Genomic DNA, 19,249 nt, shown 5'->3' with positions numbered 1-19,249 from the left:
AAAAATCCCAGCAGCCCAGGGAATGGAATGGAACGGAGCACAGAAGCAGAAAGCTGGAGAGACGGTGCAGTGGGAGGCGTCAGGGCAGAGGTTACAGGCTGGAATGACTTTGTGAGCAAAGAGAAGCAGCAGTAAATGGTATTTACTGTCCCATGGCAGGCAGCAGGGAAGGTGTGACGGAGAGCAAAGAAAACAAGATGGCCTCATCGGAAAGCAGCCCCTGCTGACTCACCGGCTGAGTCACAGCCTTGCCCAGCTTCTACTCTTTTTCCAATCAAGGAAACAGCAACTTCCCACAAACTTATTTTAAGGCTGGTTCGGATGCTGAGCACTCCTGCACCAAGTTTCTAGTCTTGACAATCCCTGTGCCCTTCCATATCTGTTTCCCAGCAGGAGGCACAATCCTTCAAAGCACACAGTGTCCTGAGGTAGGAAACGGTGCTGTGGTGCTGTGGCCTCTCCAAAGCAGAAACAGGATTTTCAATTTACTGCTGATCAGCCATGCAAGCTGTGCCTCAGATGGCCAAAGACAGGCTCTCACGAGAATGGAGAGGCAAGGGGAAGATTCAAGCTGGGAGGTTTCCATTCTGGCACTGAACCTGTGCACTGCTGGGGAAAATGCTCACCTTCAGAGCACTGCTTTGAAAGAGAAGATTGCTCATCCTCCTACTGTACTTTAAGGGTGGGAAGAAGAGAGCCTACAGTGGGAGACACAAAAACCCAGGAATTACAACTTCTTCAACTAAATTCCTTTCTGGATTCAGAAAAAATCAGTGAAAATCAACAGGTAAGAGTAATGCTATAGATGGAAGAAAGGGAAACCAAAAGCCAAAGAATACACATCAGAAGATGTCAAGAACAGAAAAATTACACAGGAAACAGGAAAAATCCCTACACTGGCAAGGCTAAAAGGGAGTTTTTAAAGTCCATTAGGAACATAAGCAATCTTCATAACACTACAGGCCAAGAATTAGATGAGAAAAACATTAACAAGGCTCCAAACAGGCATAAGATTTTTATAAATGTTTTTGTTCTCTTTCAGGACACGATATCTTTTGCAGTCTTGCCACGATCTCAGAGAAGGACCAGCACTTTGGTGAGACCTACATCCTAAAGCACTGGGATAACCAAAGAACCGCCCCAAACTGGGCCAAGAGACACTTCAGAGGTAGAGTCAGAGAAGTGGGTGTTTGCTTTATTCGGCACCAGGTGCGTGGGGGATCGCTCCTCCAAACACACACACACGGCACAGTATTATGGGTAAAATTCATGAGTAGTCATCACATTCCTTGGGATAGGAGTGGTTATACAAATTAGTTCTTGGAAGTCATTAGTATCATTAGCATATGTGTCACACATGCATGATGTGTCCCGGTGTGACCAGTGAGGAAGGCTCAGCGGTTTCTGTGTTGTTTTCAAGTAAATTCTCGTTCCTCTTATCTTGACAAGATTAAGATGAATCCTGCTTCTTAGGTTTTGTGATGAACATTTGCTGTCTCTTAATAGTTAACTGTGCTTACATGAGTTAAGTATTGATCAGCCTTATCAATCTCCTGGTGTGTTCCACAAGCAGCTACAAAATTGCACTGAGAATGTCTACAGGTACCAGAAACAGTAGCTAAGAGGCTCTGCCAGTGACACCAGCAAAGGATTTATTTTTAAGACCGATGTCTGTAACACAACCAAGTATGTTTATGTGTTGCAGCTCAAAGACTACGTGGCATTTTCTAATCCAGAAAATGACAACCTTGAGAAGGATTCAAGAGTCACCACGGACATGTACCTGGATTCAAGCCCCCAGTGCTGTGGTGTGGGTAAAAAGGCCGGTGTGATCCTCAGATAAACAATCACATAGAAAGCTGTGGGAGGGAAGCGACTGTATCTCCCTAGTTTGCATTGATGGAGCTGATGCTGAAACAATTCTTATATTTTTGTTGTTGATAAATTGGATAGAGTGCAAGAAAAAGTCCTCAAATAATTGATGTGAGGAAGAAAGCAATCCTAAGGTTAGAAGAGCCCAGGCTGCTTACTTTATTCAAAGGCAGCAGCAAAACTAGATTACAAAGTATAAATACCTAGTGAGAACACAGGCTTTTAAAATTATCACAGAAAGGCACAAAAGGCACCCGTGGTTGGAAACAAAGACAACTGATATTAAAAATAAGGTGCAGTTTTATACTGTGAGTATAACTAATCACTGGAGGAAATGAACCAGGGAAGTGGTGACTTCTTCTGTTTCTCATATTTTCCATGCAGTACACAGTACCTTTCTAAGAGTTGCCACAGCCAAATTGCTCAGCAAAAATTGGAGCAGCCATGGGAAGGGGAAAGATCTGGGGTTCTGTTATTGCCTGCTTGTTTACACTATCTGATGGCATTTTAATGCATAATCCAGGAACACAGGAATTCACACCTTTACCACTGAACTTGACTGGTGTCTCCTTCTACATCCCTGCTCTTTGGTGGAAGTTTAATCCCTCCCCTTATACTTGCCTAGTCAAAAACACAGGGAGAATGTCCCTAAATGTCAAAGCCTGCCTGGTGGGGCAATAATTCTCCATATGCAGGGTGAGCCCTGCATGGGAAAGAGCTCTGTGATGTGACCCAGAGGGACTGAGAAGTTGATGGTGATAATGATGAGAGCGGACATGCTCTGAGAATAATTACTGAACGAAGGCTCTCTGAGCACTTGAGCTGGGGAATAGACCAGCTATCATTGTTAGGGCCTGGAGACAATATGGTGCTAAACTTCTTACTCCTAAACTAAATCCAAACAAGTTTAAGATTGGGAAAACCTCTTATCTTAATGTTTAGAAATCTTTAAACCCAAAAGTTGTGGACCTGTGAAGGTTAAGTGCCTCTGCAACAAAACTAAGTAGGTATTTTTAGGAATCATGACTCAGGCACCTCCACTTCACCAATATCCTTCTTTAGTGCTCAAATCTTCTAAGGAAATCAAGCCCTTGACCATAAAACACATCTTCACAATGATACACACAATCTGGGGGAAGGGAAGTTCCCCGGGGAACAATTTTGGCCAAAGACACAAAGCCATTCCTTTACTATTTGAAGAGTCTTTTAATCTGTTCAGAGCAGGGACTGTGCTAGTTTTTAACACACAGTGGAATGCTTGCCTTTTCCTCTAACCCAAGAGCAGGAGAGGTCCTTTCATTTATTGAGGTCTTTAATCAAGGCTTGATACCTTCTGCCAGATGGATATTAAAACTGAACATTAGGCACTGCCTTCAGGACATGTTACTGAGCAAAACATAACATTCTGCTCCACCACGACAGTCAAATTATCATAATCAGCTAATTATAATCATAATCATAATTAGCATAGTCAGTGCCTCTTGATTTAAAGTCCACAGATTTATAATCTAGGAATAACACCCACCATCACAGAATGATGCATTCAATTCGGGCTGTTGTGATGTGTAGCCCAACAACACCAAATTCCTTAAGCCAAATTTCTCTGCAAGGTTTGATCTTGAGTTTAAAGTGCCTGTAGTGGAAGAAATCGTAAACCCATTTCACAGGGCGCCAATAGAGGCTTGAAGATGAGAAAACACACTGCTGGATACTTGGTTACTGACAGGTAACTTGGGATATGACACAGTAATTAGTGCTACTATTTACCCAACTTCAGAGTGAAGCTTAAGTTGCTTAAAATAATTGGTTTCTTTCTATACTAAAGGCCACTTCTTCCAAGTGCTTTCTCTGATGGCTCGTTGACGCAAAGGGTGCAATTTCCATCGTTGCTGTAGCTGCCTGGATAGCAATATCTGTGGGACCTCTTGTGGGCTCTCTTCTAAACTGCATGTTGGGTGTCGAGTACTCAGGAAAATGTTTCCCTGTTAATTTGTAGCTATATCAGAGACCCTTTAGCTTCACGTGCCTTGGTGTGGATTCGCAGAACCTTGATAATAAAGTGCACCTAAAAGGAACGATAAGCACAGGAAGGAGCTGCAGTGTAAGAGGGGGAATTTAATTCCTTAGTGATGGTCGTTCGTGCTTTGGCTTCTTTACACAGACAGCAGTGACTATAGAATCATAGAACAGTTTGGGACGGAAAGGACCTTAAACATAATCCTGTCATGAGCAGGGACACCTTCCACTAGATCAAGTTGCTCAGAGCCCCGTCCAGCCTGGCTTTGGACACTCCAGGGATGGGGCATCCTCAGTTTCTCTGTGCAACCTGTTCCAGCGCCTCAACACCGCCACAGTAAAAAATGTCTTCCTTCTGTCCAGTCTAAATCTATTGTATAAACACGTACACCATGTAAAGCAGTTCTTTGCAAGGAGGGCAGGGACAAGTCAAACATTGCTACCTTACAGTCAGACTTAGGCTGATGTTCCTAATACTCCCTTTTCCTCCCTCTGCCACTGTTTCTATCCTCCCCTATTACCTCCACAAGGCTCCCTGCCCTCCCTGCCTAACCCCGTCCCTCCTTGCCCTGACACCCGCACCGGGGGCGCCATCGCTACCGAGCGCGCTTCCGCCCCGGCACCGTCATGGCGGCCGCTCTCTATGGTCAGAGCTCCCGTCTCTATGGCCCGCCGCGGTGCATTGTGGGTGCCCGGCGGAGCTATGGTGGTGCTCTAGGGCCCGGCTGCGCAGGGCAGAGGAGGCCGCGGTGTGAGTGCTCGGGAGTGCGGCAGGGAGGCTGCGGGAGGGTCCTGAAGATGGAGAGGCGGCTCTGGAGCAGGGGGTGTCGGGGGGGACGCGGGCCTAGCGAGAGGACGGGCTGCGGCCGGGCCCGTTGCTGCGATTCGGGCCCTCCCGGGAGGGAGCACCCCGGCAAGGCCAAGGCAATTCAGCTGCAGGCCAAGCTCGGTCACTCCCTCCTGGCCGATAACTCCTGGTAGCGCTAAAGAGGCTTCTTCGGGTATTTCTGAAACCTGAGAGGTTTCAGGTTGAGTCTGGGTCCTTTAAAGCCGAATACAGACTGATTTAGTCCTGTGAGGAACGGCTGAGGCAGCTGGGGTTGTTTAGCCTGGAGAAGAGGAGGCTTAGGGGTACCTTATCGCTTTCTACAACTGCCTGAAAGAAGGTTGGAGCCACGCGGGAATTGGCCTCTTCTCCCAGGAAAAGAGGAAGTAACCTGCAGTTGTGCCAGTGGGGGTTTAGGTTGGACATGAGGAAGAATTTCTTCACCAAAAGGGTGATTAGACATTGGAATAAGCTGCCCAAGGAGATAGAGGAGTCACTGTCCCTGGAGGTGTTTTAAGGAAAGACTGGATTTTGGCACTTAGTGTCCTGGCTTTTTTCAGGAAGGGAAGGAGTTTAGTTACAAGACTGTATTGCTGGCTTTAAGGATGCGAGATCAGTCCCTGACTGGTGTTATTTACTTCACAAATGTAGCTTCGTATTTAAATTATAGTCCATGTATTGTCTTTCAAGCATATTGGAAAAGACATTATTTTGAAACCTGAATAGATTCTGTCAATAAAAAGCTACTTAAATTTTGGGCTCATGAGCTGAGTGACAGCTGATATACTGTAGTGGGACTTGTCACTGCTTTGACAGGTCCAGGAACAACGTAGCTCCTAATGAGTGTCTTTCACTGTAAGTTTTAGTAACAACTTGTTTTATCCTTTGATCCTGTAGGAGTGAAGATGACGACAGCAGCAAGGCCAACGTTTGAACCTGCAAGAGGAGGAAGAGGAAAAGGTGAAGGAGACTTAAGCCAGCTATCCAAACAGTATTCCAGCAGAGATCTTCCTTCTCATACTAAAATCAAATACAGGTTAGTATCATTTTTTGGGTGTCAGGGCAAAACAGGCTGGGAATGACTGTTTTGTTATGAGTGGTACTCTTAAATTTTCTCAGTGTATGTTGATGTGTTTGACACTGAGCAAGGTCCAGAGATTGTGCAGCAGTGCTGGACAAGTGGGCCGAAAGTGATAGTCTCAAAAGCAGAACTAGGAGCTCAAATGCATTGCAGGTGACTTGGGGAGGTTTAATTTTAGTGATAATTTGTTGCTGCTTATGCACATGAATTATCAGGAGAAGGTAAGCATTGGAGACTGAACATTTTGGGCAGTGAAGTGGAAAATGAATTGGCATTGGGACTGAGCCACAGGGAGTACTGTCACTTGCAGAGCAAGATGGGATGAGAGAAGTGAAGTTGAGCACATCTTAAAGGCAGGAAAACCACATCATGGATTTGGCAAAGGACTCTGTGGTGAGGGCATTAAGAGCAGGCAGGGGAGCCATGGACTAGCACTGGGGTGGTGGTGTGTGTTGGAAGAGCTGATGTTAAGCTGCAGGTGGTTTACGCAGGTCCTGGGAGAAGAAGTTTCTTTAACCAGTGAGAAAGATAATGTGATCTTACTAATGTTTTCCTATGTCTGAAATGCATAATAAATCTTTATCTTTTTGAAAAAGTAAATAAAATCTGGAGTCAGTGTGATTGACACATTTAATTTTAGTTCTTTCTAAAAATGCTCATTTTATCTAACTGATGTTACTCTTGTCAGTGAAATTACTGTTAAGGTTTTGCTGTTGCACATTTTTGTGTAGATGTGTGACCTGTCACCTCTTCCCTCTTGCCCCTTTGGTTTTTAAGAATATGTATTCATAAGGCAGTTGAGTGTTTTGAAGAATACCAAATAAAAAACACAAAAAGTGTTGTCAAATGCATTTTGCTGGGAAAATTGCTGGTGGTTTGTTTTCTAAACAAAAGTGGGGTTTGGAACACCAGTCTGTTGCTTTGGAAGAAGTCTGTGGGGACAGGTATGTATGGGAATATATCATATATGTTTTAACAAATCCCTCCTTTCTTGGGAGAGGGAGAGATGGATGGAGCATCGAGTGTCTTCTGGTCTTTCTCCCAAGTACCTAAAACAAAGTTGTCTTTGTTAAATTGCCAGGACTACATCACTGCAGGAAAAGTCCAGTGTTTCAATCCCATTCATGTTTGTTTGCATGGCACAGGGTTTGGGAAGATTTTGCAGCTCTAACAGGGATTCCAAATTCAGGTTTTTAATTACAAAAGCAAATTAAGTACTTCATCATAAAGACAGGCTGTGCACACAATATGTTTATAATGGCTCAAGTCTGGGTTTCTTCCAGGCACTCTTACTTCCAGCACTGGGTTCACAGAGAGGTGAAAGAAATTGCTGCTTGTTTTTATTCACTAGTTCTTTTCAAGATATCCACAAAAATGTCAGCAGTCTCTAGGTGGAACTTAATGTGACTCAGATATATGTAGTTCATTGCTTTTTGCTGGTATGTTGTTATATAAAAGAGGGATGACCATGTATTTACAAGGTGTTTCACTAAAGCTAGTGTTTTGTCTGTTCTCCCAACTTTTTTAATATTGGTCGTGGTCTGGTCTCATGGAGAAGAAAAGGTTTGTGAAAAAGGTGTTCTAGTCTTGGTCTTATCTGTAAGCCTTAAGGGACTGGGTTTGCAGCAGCAACTTTGGGTAGTACAACAATGAAGAAAGGTGACCATAATGTCTACTAGGACACTGGGATTGGACTGCTGGAGAACAGAGTATTTCAACATAGTGACTGCAGGCAGTTGTAGTCACCCTGTTTCGTAGGAATTTAAGTGGGGTCTTTTCATTCATTCAAGAGCCACCAGAAGGAGCACGAGCGTGTGGCGTGGCCGGTCTGTGTGTGCAATGCGTACGTACACAGGAGGGCTCTGCTGAAGAGAGAATAAACGTACGTTTACATGGAGCCCAGTTCTTGCTGCCTATCCTTACCTGTGCACCCCAGGATTTACTGGCCTCCCTGAAAAAATTGCTCCCAGCTGTAGACTGTCAAACTTCAGGCTTTTTCCCCTTTTGTTGTTTTAGACAGACCACTCAGGATGCTCCTGAAGAGGTGCGTAACCGCGATTTCAGAAGGGAGCTGGAGGAGAGAGAACGAGTTGCTGCAAGAGAAAAGAATAGAGACAGACCAACCAGAGGTAAAAACCAAGAAACAAAAATCTCAATGCCTTTGTGAAACATTGCTCTTGCGTGAAATTCGGTGCTGTAAGAAGTTTGCAGTTGCAGACAGCATGTCATGAGAGTAGAATTTAGGGTATTGGTCTGATAGTTCAGAGCTGTTGACCTGCAAGGGAATGTCCACTGGCTTTCATGCTGGCTTCATGCTAGCAGAAATCTAGGCCAGCTGGTAGAAAAGCATGCCCAGCCAATACAGTATAATTGTAATGAATTGGCAACAAGTGTGTACAGCTACTAAAGGGCTTTTTTTTTGTACTTGGACGAGCAAGACAGGAAGGAGAAGGGGTAATGAGTCATCTTCTACTGCTACAGCACCAGTGTAACAATAAAATCTGTTTGAAAGTATGCGATTCTGTTTAGATATGGTGAAGTAGTAACACAATCAAAGATCTTTTTGAGAAATACTAGTTTTTAGTATTAAACTACAACCTATTGTACATCAGGTTTAGGTGTGAAGCTATTGCATGGCTCTCAAATTCACAGAAGTAAGTAGATGTGGTTTGGACCAAACTAGCCAACAGTAATGCTTTGGGATCATCCTAAATGGGAACCCTCCAGTTGGATATATATAGTAAGAACAGCTGTTTCTGCACAGCTGTTTTTTCTGCTATTTTTCGGCTTGAAATAATAATGATTTCAAAAAACTTCTGGAGGCCGAATTGTAAGTTTGGGCTATTATTGCTGCTCTTGAGGCTACCTAGGGGGAGGAGTTAACATGGGCATTAAGATTGAGAAGTGAGGGAAAGGTAAGCTTAACCTTGTTTCTCTTAGCCTAATTCAAGACAAATTGTGAAGATTTTTGCTTTCTGACATTAGATGCTGTTAAATGAAGTGACTTAGTCACTTTCTCTTTTAACTCTTACACCATAGAACATACAACATCATCATCTGTGTCTAAGAAGCCTCGGCTAGACCAGATTCCTGCGGCAAATCTTGATGCAGATGATCCTCTTACTGATGTATGTATCTTCTTTTCTGTCTTCTTTCCTTTCAGAGCCCTGCCTTAAGGATTTGCTGTTCATGCAATATGTACTTTTAGGTCACCTAAAGATTTCAGACAGGTTCCAACTTATTTTCCTTTTACAGCTTCTGTACTGTGGTGAAAGTCCAGAGTGGTTCAGAGGATTCTGGTCCATGCTGTAATGGTATTCTTGGAAAGCACAAAAAAAATCTAGGAAACTGAAAATACCACTTAGAGTATGGGGAATTACCACTGGGTTAGTAAGAGTTCCCCAGAGGTAGAACTGTTGAGATACCTGCAAATGACTGTCTGCATGAGCAAAAAAATGCTTGCCCTTGACTCTGCTTCTTATGCTGACCTCTAGGAGTTAAGTCAAAGGCTTGACAGTAAGCTCAGGGTTTTTTAATCCTGTGGTATTTGGTCCCAGCAGTATTGGACAGAGTAGTCAGGCACACAGAATGACTTGTGTCACAGTGATCAGCGACTGGGGACAGCCATTCTCTAGAGTCTGTCAGTTACATAGCATTTTTAATTGCAGTCATCCCAAAAGCACAAACCTATTTTTCTCTCAACGTTACTGTAGAAGAGTAAAAACCTCATTTGTATTGTATTTGCTGCTACCCAAGTATTTCAGAAATCAGCCAGCAGCAAATTGTAGCCTTAGCTGGGCAGCCCATGGCCATTTTTATTACATTAAATGACCAAGCTGATTCTTGCCTTCCATTTGTTACTGTTAGGAAGATGATGAAGATGAGGACTTGGAAGACAGTGATGATGATGACACTGCAGCTCTTCTGGCTGAGCTGGAAAAAATCAAGAAAGAACGAGCTGAAGAACAGGCTCGAAAGGTAAAATCTCACACATTAAAAGCACCTGTTTTTGTGTACTGGTGTCTATTAAAACCGGTGTGCCTTAAGTACTTGGGATGAGTGAGAACTGGTGAACAAAGTGCTGTTCAAACCTCCTCTCAGGTGTGATGGATTTGTTCTTCTATCTAATAATTATTAAGACTTTTTTTCTTTATAAGGCATACTGAATGCTTTACTCAGTGAAACATTTTACTCACTTTTCCTACGCTTTGTAGGGGCAATGAGTCAAGATAATCTTGATTTCATGTGCAAGTCCCCTGAACTCAGCTATCATACCAAAGTGTATAGTGGTATTAGTGAGCTGCATGCAATCCAGTGTAATTTAGTTTGTTAACTAGCTTTTATGAAACAAGAAATATTAATTGTATTTATGAAAGAAAGATGTGTGATTTTTGATGCTGCTTCTTGTGGCTGCAGGTTTTATACAGTAGTTGTCCTTTCGCAGCTTTGGTGCTGTGTTGCAAGGAGCACCAGTTTGAACTGTAAGACCAGAACTATTTCCATGTGATTATACACAGGCAAATTCATTTGATAAATGTCTCTGCAAAACCAGATAATAATACAGCAGTCTTTTCAGAAATGGGAAACTTAATTCACAGGTAGATTTCATACCTCTCTATAATCTCTCTCTCTACAGACAGAAACACTCTGTTCTGCCCTTGAAAGGGGAAGAAAGTCCCTGTAGTTACAGATGTTTTCCTGTGAGTGGGATTAAATCCTATGCTGTTGATACTATTACCTCCTTGGTGTGAGAGAAATTGCTGGGATGGAGTGCATTAGCAAAATCCCTAACTATTGATTGGACTTCAGGGACTGTTTCTGGGAGTAGTCTGTGTTGTCTAACTTACCAGGTTTTAGGATTGTATTGGGTACTGGTTCTAACAATGTACTGCAACAGAATTTAGAGTCCAGGTATTTCATCTTCACTGCTGAAACACTCTGCTCTGATGGTGCAACAGAAGTAGTGGATATGTGCAGAGTTCCCTCATCTGCTTTTACTAAGTGCTTTCTTTTTTTTTGAGTAGGGCTTAAATGTTTTAGTGCTTTTGTAAAACATTGGTTCCTTCATCTGGAGTAGTTTTGTATGTTTTTGTAAGTATATTTCTCCATTCCTGTAAAACAAAACAAAAATCCCTGAACAAACAAACAAAAAACCCAAGCCACCTGTCACCTTTGTATAAACTAATCTGAGGTGGTTTTTTAGAACATGTTAAATAAACACATGAGATGCTGATCAGGAGGCTAATCAAAGGCAGCTCTGACAATGTAATGCTTTAGTGCCTCTGAACTACTTGTAATCTTTCCTGTAGCTTAACATACACATTCATAGTTTAATGTCTTTCATGAGTGCTTAGCTGGCAGTGAACAGGGCAGAGCTTCCAGCAGACACTAGGAACAGCGAGGAGATGATAATGTTTTAACTGCTGTTGGCAGCGTTGTAGTTGCGAGCCTGTTCTTGCCTAACAATATAAAAATTTACCTTTAGACTCAACAAGGCCTGTAGAACCAGTGAGCTCTGCAGCTCTGCACTTAAATACTATGGAAGGCTAAAAGCTGTACCATGCTGCTTCAGTGCAGAAATTGTGCTGTAGAAGACTGTTGCTACTTGATTGCCCATCTGGCCTGTGAGAGGTCTTCTACATTAAAGTGTGTCTGAAAGCATCTCTTGTCTCTATCTAGGCATTTGAGGCACATCATTTGAAGCAATGAAATTGTCTTTTGCAGTAACAACATGGTGAAAATTACTTAAAAAACACTGTCAAAAATTCGACCTCATATATTCCTATGTGAAATGTACTAAGATACAAATTAAGTGTAGCCATGTGTAGGAAAGATTTTGATCTCAGCTGTCCTTGCACAGTGCTTAAAATGAAAGCTTAGGTCTGTGTGGATTTTTCACTTTGCTTGATAGTTGAAATTATGCATCAAGATTAAACAGCGTAAATTGTCACATTTCAGTGTAGAAAACTTGCATTAGGAAAATAATTGTTAGTAAATTGTTAGTAAATAGCTCAGATAACCAAGTGCCTGCTTCTTTTATCATGTGTGAGAAGTAGGAACATTATAATCTCTGTGAAATTCTAATTTTGTCACTAGAGGGTGCTGAAAGCCATGAAGTATTTGGGATAGCGCTTGTTTTACTTTGCTGTCTCTTAACAGCAGATGTAATGTGTTACCTTCATGGATGTTCTCTTTACTCCAGCAGCAGGTTTTTAATGTCAAATGCTGTATGTATACTGAACACAACTGTGTTATTCATTTGCAGTAGTGCCTACTATTGCACACTCAGAATCTAGACCTACAGTGTTCATCCTTTCACTGGTTGGTGGCAGGTAGGCTCTCTTTAAAATTGGCATCTTCAGTAAATAGAGGGTGCTCTACAGGTACTTGGAATTTTATTTTCTTGTGGTTTTTTGGGGAATAGGAAACTAAGATTATTTTGATGGAAAAAGTAAAAGCCAGAGTGGGGCACAGCCTTGGAAAGAGTCTTTAGGAGTAAGGGTCATCTTTGGAAAGATGTCTTATGTACGTTGGCTTTAGTGGTGCAATCTGTTTAGATTATGCCTTGTTTTCCATGTCTCTGACATAAGGTGTTAACTGGCAAAGCATTTTGGAGTTATTTTATATGAATTCATTTTCCCTTCAGATACCTGGAGTTTCATGTCACTATGTACTGCAAGCCATTTGACCTTGTATTAATCATTCAGGTGACGTCAGGAGAGCATCGCATGTCAAGTCTTACCCGTGTAGTTGCTGTTAATCCTAATCCATGTACAGGAGTGCTTTACCTGCTGAAATGCTGCTGTCCACAGTAGACAGCATGTGGAAGCCAGTGGCCAGGCAAAGGGAAACTGTGGAGTGAATACCTGTTCTCTCTTCACTCTGGTCATCATTCTCAAACCCCGTTGTTATGTAGGCAGATTAATGTGAACATCCCAGGGTCTTAACAAGATTAAGAGGGTAAACAACTGTAATGTATCCCAAACCTGTGCCGTATGTAAATTTTTCCCTGATACTGAAATTATTTTGATTTATTAAAATGCTAGTCCAGTTATTTCTGAGAGTTCATTTAGAGTAAACTGTATTTTTGTCAACAGTCTTCACTCATCACTTTGGTGTTCATTATTTAAATTGCCATGAAAGGAGAACACCTCCTTTCCAAATGGTGGTGAAACAGCAGTTAAAAACAAAATATGAGAATCTGCTTTTTTACAGGACATCCTGTTCTCTGTTAACTTCCCTTATGGGTAACACCAATTTCCATAGAAGTCCTCTAAATCTAATTTTGACAATATTAATATTAAGAGGTTCTAATAGTTCGTCAGCCAAATAAGCAATTCCTCTCAAAGCTTGTTAACTTCTCAGAATGTTTAGGTTACCTGAAATTATGTAGAATCATTAAATAAATGCTATGAATGTTTTTTTAAAATCATTTGAGTGTGGGAGTCCTGCTGACTTTTTGTCTACATTTGTAATCTCAGATTGTATCTAGCAGACACTAAGATGACCAGGAAATTGTAGTTTTGAAAGCCATTTCTGTGGAATAATTCTAGTTCTGTATAAAAGTGTGCAAACACAAGGTCGGTGTCTGTGTTAACCGTCCATGGATAGGTTTCAGGAAACATTTCAATATTCTAAGTTAAGCTTTACAATGCTCTTGTTCTTCAGTTTGCCAGTGCTTCCTTAGAAAGTAAATTGAAATAATTAAAAAGAAACTTCAAACCATTGAGCAGCTGAATGTATGTGTGCAGTTCTAGCAAACCTGTTTTAATATCCAGTAATTTTTTGCTTAGCTGAGAGCAGACTTAAAGTTTGTTACCTTAACAGTTTTATTTCACCAAGCGTTTCTCTATAACTGCATATATTACTTTACCAGTAGTCAATCTTAGCTCTGCCCCCTGTTTTAGCCGTGTCACAGGCCTTCAGATAAAAGATCAGAAAATGAGTCTTGATAGATATTAACCTTTTCACTTAAATCTTAAGGGTCTGACTAAAACTAGAAGATCAAATCAGTGTTTGAGAAAGAATTTCAGTAAAGAGGCAAAAGCAGATCGCAGAGTATGTTTCTTCATACAGTGTTTGAGACATGTCAGGAACACTTAACCCTTGCCAGGAACTAATGATAACATCCCTTTCCTTGTGGATAAAATGACAACAAAGCTGCATGTGGATGCTGCTGTTGTGATTACTCGGTGCTCTTTGTTTTTGAAGTCTCAATGAATTATTTGAATCTCTGTGTTGCACAGAGTTAGTAACTTGCACAGGATCAGATAACTGAGGTGGATCTGTGCATTCTTGAATTTCATTCCCTGCTGCTAAAGGCAGTGCTATCATAGTTTGTCATTCAAAAATCAGTGTTTCAATCAGGTTATGCTTTTTTTTTAAAGCTTTTTTTCAGCCTTCTATGAAATGTGGGTATTTCAGGTTTTCTTTCAGCTGCTCAACATCTATAAAAACTGTAGGATAACTGACTTTAATACAATAGAGTCATATGGGGAATTTCAGCACTTTCTGTAAAAGTAATCTTGCTCTGTGCTAAGGGTAGGAACTATGCTAAAAATAAACATGGTGACAATGTTTTTCTTTCCTTTGCAGTCAGAAACAGATATGCCAAGGAAAGAAATTCCCAAGATTGCCTCGACCACTTAGTTTATCTGCCACTTTTCCAGTCCTCTGCAACTGTAGTTGACTTAAGTCAATGCAATTTTTTTGCTAGCAATAATCAGCTGTAGACAGAATTCAGTTGAGCCTGAAATGCCAAGTTGTTGGGGCCAGTGTACGAATTGTGTATCCCAGCCTGCATGATGGTGCAGTGGAGATGCAGTCAGTAGAGCCTGGAGTGTGGCTGGTCTCCTTTGTCATAATTTAGGGTGAGCACAAGAGCTGTCTTGGCTCCCTGTTGTATCCTCTAGGTCTCTGCCAGGACGTGAGCTCAGGTGCCTATGGGCCCATGTCTATCTGTAGGTGTCTTAACACAGAGATAAATCCCTCTTTTAGTCTTAAACTAGTTCTTGTAGTGTAACACTTCTTAGAAGTGTTATTTCGGCTTTGATTTTTTTTTCTATCGCCACATTTTATCACTTAATGCTTTTCTTTTTATCAGAAATCAAACTATGTCAGGCTGATTGAGGCTGAAGGATATATATGGGTTGTGTCAAAGCAGATAAAATTTAGGATGATGTGTAACATGACTTTTAAAAATCTTAGTATAGAAAATTTGAATGTGCATCTGTGTGTAGGAAGTACATTGGAGTACAGTATGCATATTTTTTATGATTCTTAATATTGACTTTATCTTTCTCTAGTGATTCTGAATATTTGCCATTCAAATGACGGAAGCTTTTGGCTTCTCTTTGTGCATGGTAAAGAGTGCTGGAATCATCAGCTTTGTAGGAACTGTTGAAATCAAATCTGAAATGGAGAAAGGGAGGGAAGAAGAATTGTAATTCCTCCTCAGAAGATGCTGGCTGACTCCAGTCAATTTTTGACCACTAAAAAAACATCGAATGTGAAGTGCATACTTGTAGTTCAGTATATGTCAATGGTGTGTGGATGCATTTTCATACATTGTGAAAACCCAAACTAAAATAGTAATGTCTGCCCCAGATAGCATAATGCATGATGCACAGGTTCAGAAACTTTGGATCATGTCTTAGAAGTTTGAGGGTGAGACTGTGCCATGCTCTACCTGCCACCTTCAGAAGAGTTCACCTGGAGTCCAGCTCTAAAATGAGGAACTGCTGCATCTGTATAAACTTGGAAGAAGTTCTCTTCACAGAACTGTTTTTCAGCAGAGGACTATTAATTTCTTGCAATGGTCTTAGTAGTGCTACCGTCTCTTGATTAGGAATTTTAGGTTTGTAGCCGTCTCATTTTCTCTCAATGTTTTTCCCAGGCCTGTTGTGTTTTCAAAGCCTCACTTTTAATGGAGCACTGCAGATTAAAGTTAATGGTGCAGAGCCCACCTCATTTTGGACAACACAGAGAACAGTTCACATGCTTGCATCCAGCTGTAAATTTGCTCATGGTCGTAAACAGTATCTGATCACCTCCTGGGAGGTACCTGAAGATCAGTACTGGGTTTTTGCTTGTTCCAGTAGCCAAGGTTTTGCTTGGTTTCAAGGCAGTGCTTTGCATGCATGTGCTGTATGATAATCAGAGGGCTGCTGGACTTCTGGTGAGAACACATGGCAACAGACTGCAGTAAATTGGATTTCATGGCTGTTGGCTATTCCATGTTATGGGGAAGGAAGATGGTAAATCAAAGGTTGGCATTCTGTGCAGAAGCAGCTGCATACATTTCTTGTCTCTGATCCACAGAGAAAAGTATCATTTGAGTTTATATTTCTAATATGGGAGGAAATTGCTGTTCCATATCAAATATTTTTGTTCTCCATGTTCCCATACTGACTGGGGTGATAATAACTGAAGTTGAACTGCAAATGTTGGATTTAGAGCTATTTGAAAGCTCAAAACCTTAGTTGATTTGTGTTAATAACTTCTAACTGCTGTGGTTTGTGTTACAGCTCCATGGATACAGTAGCAAGAAAGAGCAAGTTTTGCCGAGGCATATGTTTTAATAAGGGCAGCTGTACTTTGTTTTTGAGCAATATGCCCTTTTGGGGAACTCTTTCCATCCCACTGGCAATTAATTGCAGCTGGTTCTACATTTTATTTGTGAGAAGCAGTGTAATGATGTTTTTTCATAACTAAAACGTGGGTAGATTTTGAAAGGTAAAATCTTTACCAGTGATCCTGCATCATCTGGTATTCGTGTGTACATTAAATCAATGTTCTTAAGAAAGCTGAGGTATTTAAACAGAAAGTTTCATAGAATCACAGAATGGTTTGGGTTGGAAGGGACCTTAAAGGTCATCTAGTTCCAACCTCCTTGCTGTGGGCATGGACACCTTCCACTAGACCAGGTTGCTGAGAGCTCCATCCAGCCTGGCCCTAAACACTTCCAGGCTTAGGGTGCCCATCCAGAATTTCACATACCTGATCAATTTAATGGAAAAACATTGTAAATTGTAGGTAATAATAAATTACTTAGTATTGGTTAAATGTTTGAAGCTAGAGCACTCTGGCTAGCATCAGCATCAAGTTTAGCATTTAAACCTTGTAAACTCCAGCAGCAAGGAAACTGCTTCCTCTTTTGGGGTCCTGTAGAAGTCCTCAGCAATTCATTTTCTGCAGGTTTTTTTTTCCCAGCTCATGGAAAAGCCCCAACCTTGTGATCTCTTTGTTTTTAGTTTATATAATTTTTAAAAGCCATGGTTTGGTTCTCCTGCAGTGCTAATGAGGCTTCAGTTCATTTTTTAACCAGTGTCTTCAGACCATACTTCAGAGTAGGAAACCTACTTAGTCATCCAAATTTAAAGAATTACTTTTTTTTCCTACTGGTTCTTTCATCAAAGAGCACTCCCTGCAATATTTGTGAAAGCTTGTGGAAAAATACAGTGATGTAAAATGAATATTAAACATTAATTTTGAAGTCTGTAAACATTTAAGTCACTAGATGTGCTAATAGAGCTTGGAAGCGTGGGCAGTGAAATTACTTTGTGTTGCTTGTAGTGCATTGCTTCACTTAGGCTTGAGTTACATGCATTTGACAGTACAAGGACAAGAAAATTCGTCTGCTTCTTAATATTGAAACTCTTAAATAGTCTTATGACAGCCTCAGTTCATTTCACTGTGGGGTTCTCAGTATTCTTTTTAATTTGTCCCTAGGGGAAGTTGTAGTTGTAAAATCCAAACAGCTGCTGAAAATAGAGAAGTTTCAACATGCTGTATGGTTTCTTCTACCTAGTGAATATTGTATGATGTACTTGCTTTTCTCATGAGGATAAAGAAAATCTTTTAATCTGTATACAGTTTTTAATGTAATACATATGTATATGGTAGAGCTAGAATTTAACTGAGTATTTGATGTCACATCAGAGCTAAGTAGAGCAGATATGAGTGTTGCTAGTTTGACAGTTTATTAGCAAAGTTAAGCTCTTTAGTGTATCTCTGCTTCTATCCTTATTCTCCTCATATGCAAGTGCCAAACACTCTGAAAAGTCTGAGCTAAGAATTAAAGCTCCATCTGTGTGAGTGTTCAAAGCTAAATAATGTGTATCTCTACCAATCAGAGGAGAAAAGTGGCCTAGAAAAATAATACATCCATTTCTGGTTCTCAGGAACAAGAGCAAAAGGCCGAAGAAGAAAGAATTCGCATGGGCCAGCTCTGCCTCAGGCAAACTTCAAAGTGAAGAGGAGGTACTGTGCAGTCTGTTCAGTGACACCCATCCCCTTGCTGACTCTCGCTGTTCAGAGTCAGAAAATGTTATCACTGTAGCTGGTTTCTATTTCCTTCCTCAGATCTTGTCACAAATGTGTAGGAGACAGGTTGGGATAGAAAAATAGATCATCTTTGTGAAAGACTAAAATCTAAGCCTAATGACTAGGTGTTCTGTAGGAGGGTCAAACTCTGTATATATGTTTTTGTATATTGCACCTAATTTTCATGCAAGCTTACTGAAATTAAAAACTTTTGTTTTCAGGTGGGATGATGATGTTGTCTTCAAGAACTGTGCCAAGGGGATAGACGAAACAAAAAAGGACAAAAGATTTGTCAATGACACTCTGCGATCAGAATTTCACAAAAAGTTCATGGAAAAATATATCAAGTAGTACAGTTTTATGTGCGGTAGCGTGCAAGGACTTGGTAGGTCATGGTCGTCCCCTTCCTTTCCCTCAGAATTTAAGGCTGAATGTTTGGTCATGGATTCCCAAATGCTTTTCCAAGATCAGCAACAGCTTCATAATTAATAAGTGCTATGTGTCTGGAGGTTTTATTCCTGCATATTGTTTTCCTTTACAGTTTTAATTAAACCAGTTTGTGTCTCATGAATGTTTTTCTTTCTTCATGTGTGTTTACTTTTACTGTCCACCTTGTAAGTGGTAGAAGAGAGAACTTGATTTGCAATAAATACTGCTGATTGTTTAAATTGCTTTCCAAAATGCCCTGTATTTGTAGTGATGGTGGTTTGTAACTCATGCAACTTTGATAAATCTCAGTATTAATCAGAGGTGAGGAAGAACTGAGTATGGTAAGCAGTGTGAACTGAAAAGAGCTATACTTTCTGTAGCAAACTGGACTTCCTCTTAAAAGCTAGTTAGTAACTTAGCTAATCTTCATTTTTAGTTTCTTTCTACTGTCAGCAAAGATACGGTTTTGGGGTGGGTCCAAGTTCTAAGCAGCTTTCCTACTTTCTGGGCTCTCTTGGCTCAGCACATCTGGAACAATGCCATGTAATGCCTGGGGGAACCTTGAGTGGGAAATGCTCCATGGAACTGTGGGGTTTTTTTCCTCCTTAATAAACCACTGCAGTGCTCGGTCCCTCAGCCACAATCTAGTGGCCACAAGGTTCAGTCTCTGTGTGTGTCCTTTAGTGGTAATAATAGCGTTG

At 41.0% G+C, this 19,249-nt stretch overlaps 1 protein-coding gene across 1 annotated transcript; it reads left to right on the top strand.

Annotated features, from left to right (window-relative positions):
- The first annotated feature begins 678 nt into the window (after positions 1-678).
- CWC15 (CWC15 spliceosome-associated protein) lies at positions 679-18,787 on the top strand. Its single transcript, XM_017738213.1, is given in 9 exon segments — positions 679-787; positions 1,043-1,168; positions 5,612-5,750; positions 7,812-7,924; positions 8,835-8,923; positions 9,663-9,773; positions 17,978-18,011; positions 18,014-18,056; positions 18,341-18,787. Coding segments are annotated over 7 exon segments (651 nt in total). The 5' UTR covers positions 679-787; positions 1,043-1,168; positions 5,612-5,619; the 3' UTR covers positions 18,471-18,787.
- Positions 18,788-19,249: the final 462 nt, after the last annotated feature.

This window comes from Corvus brachyrhynchos, unplaced genomic scaffold (genome assembly GCF_000691975.1).
Source record: "Corvus brachyrhynchos isolate BGI_N302 unplaced genomic scaffold, ASM69197v1 scaffold117, whole genome shotgun sequence".
In the NCBI taxonomy this organism is placed as follows: Eukaryota; Metazoa; Chordata; class Aves; order Passeriformes; family Corvidae; genus Corvus; species Corvus brachyrhynchos.
Note: the sequence above shows the minus strand (reverse complement) of the source record. Positions and strands in the feature narration are given on the sequence as shown.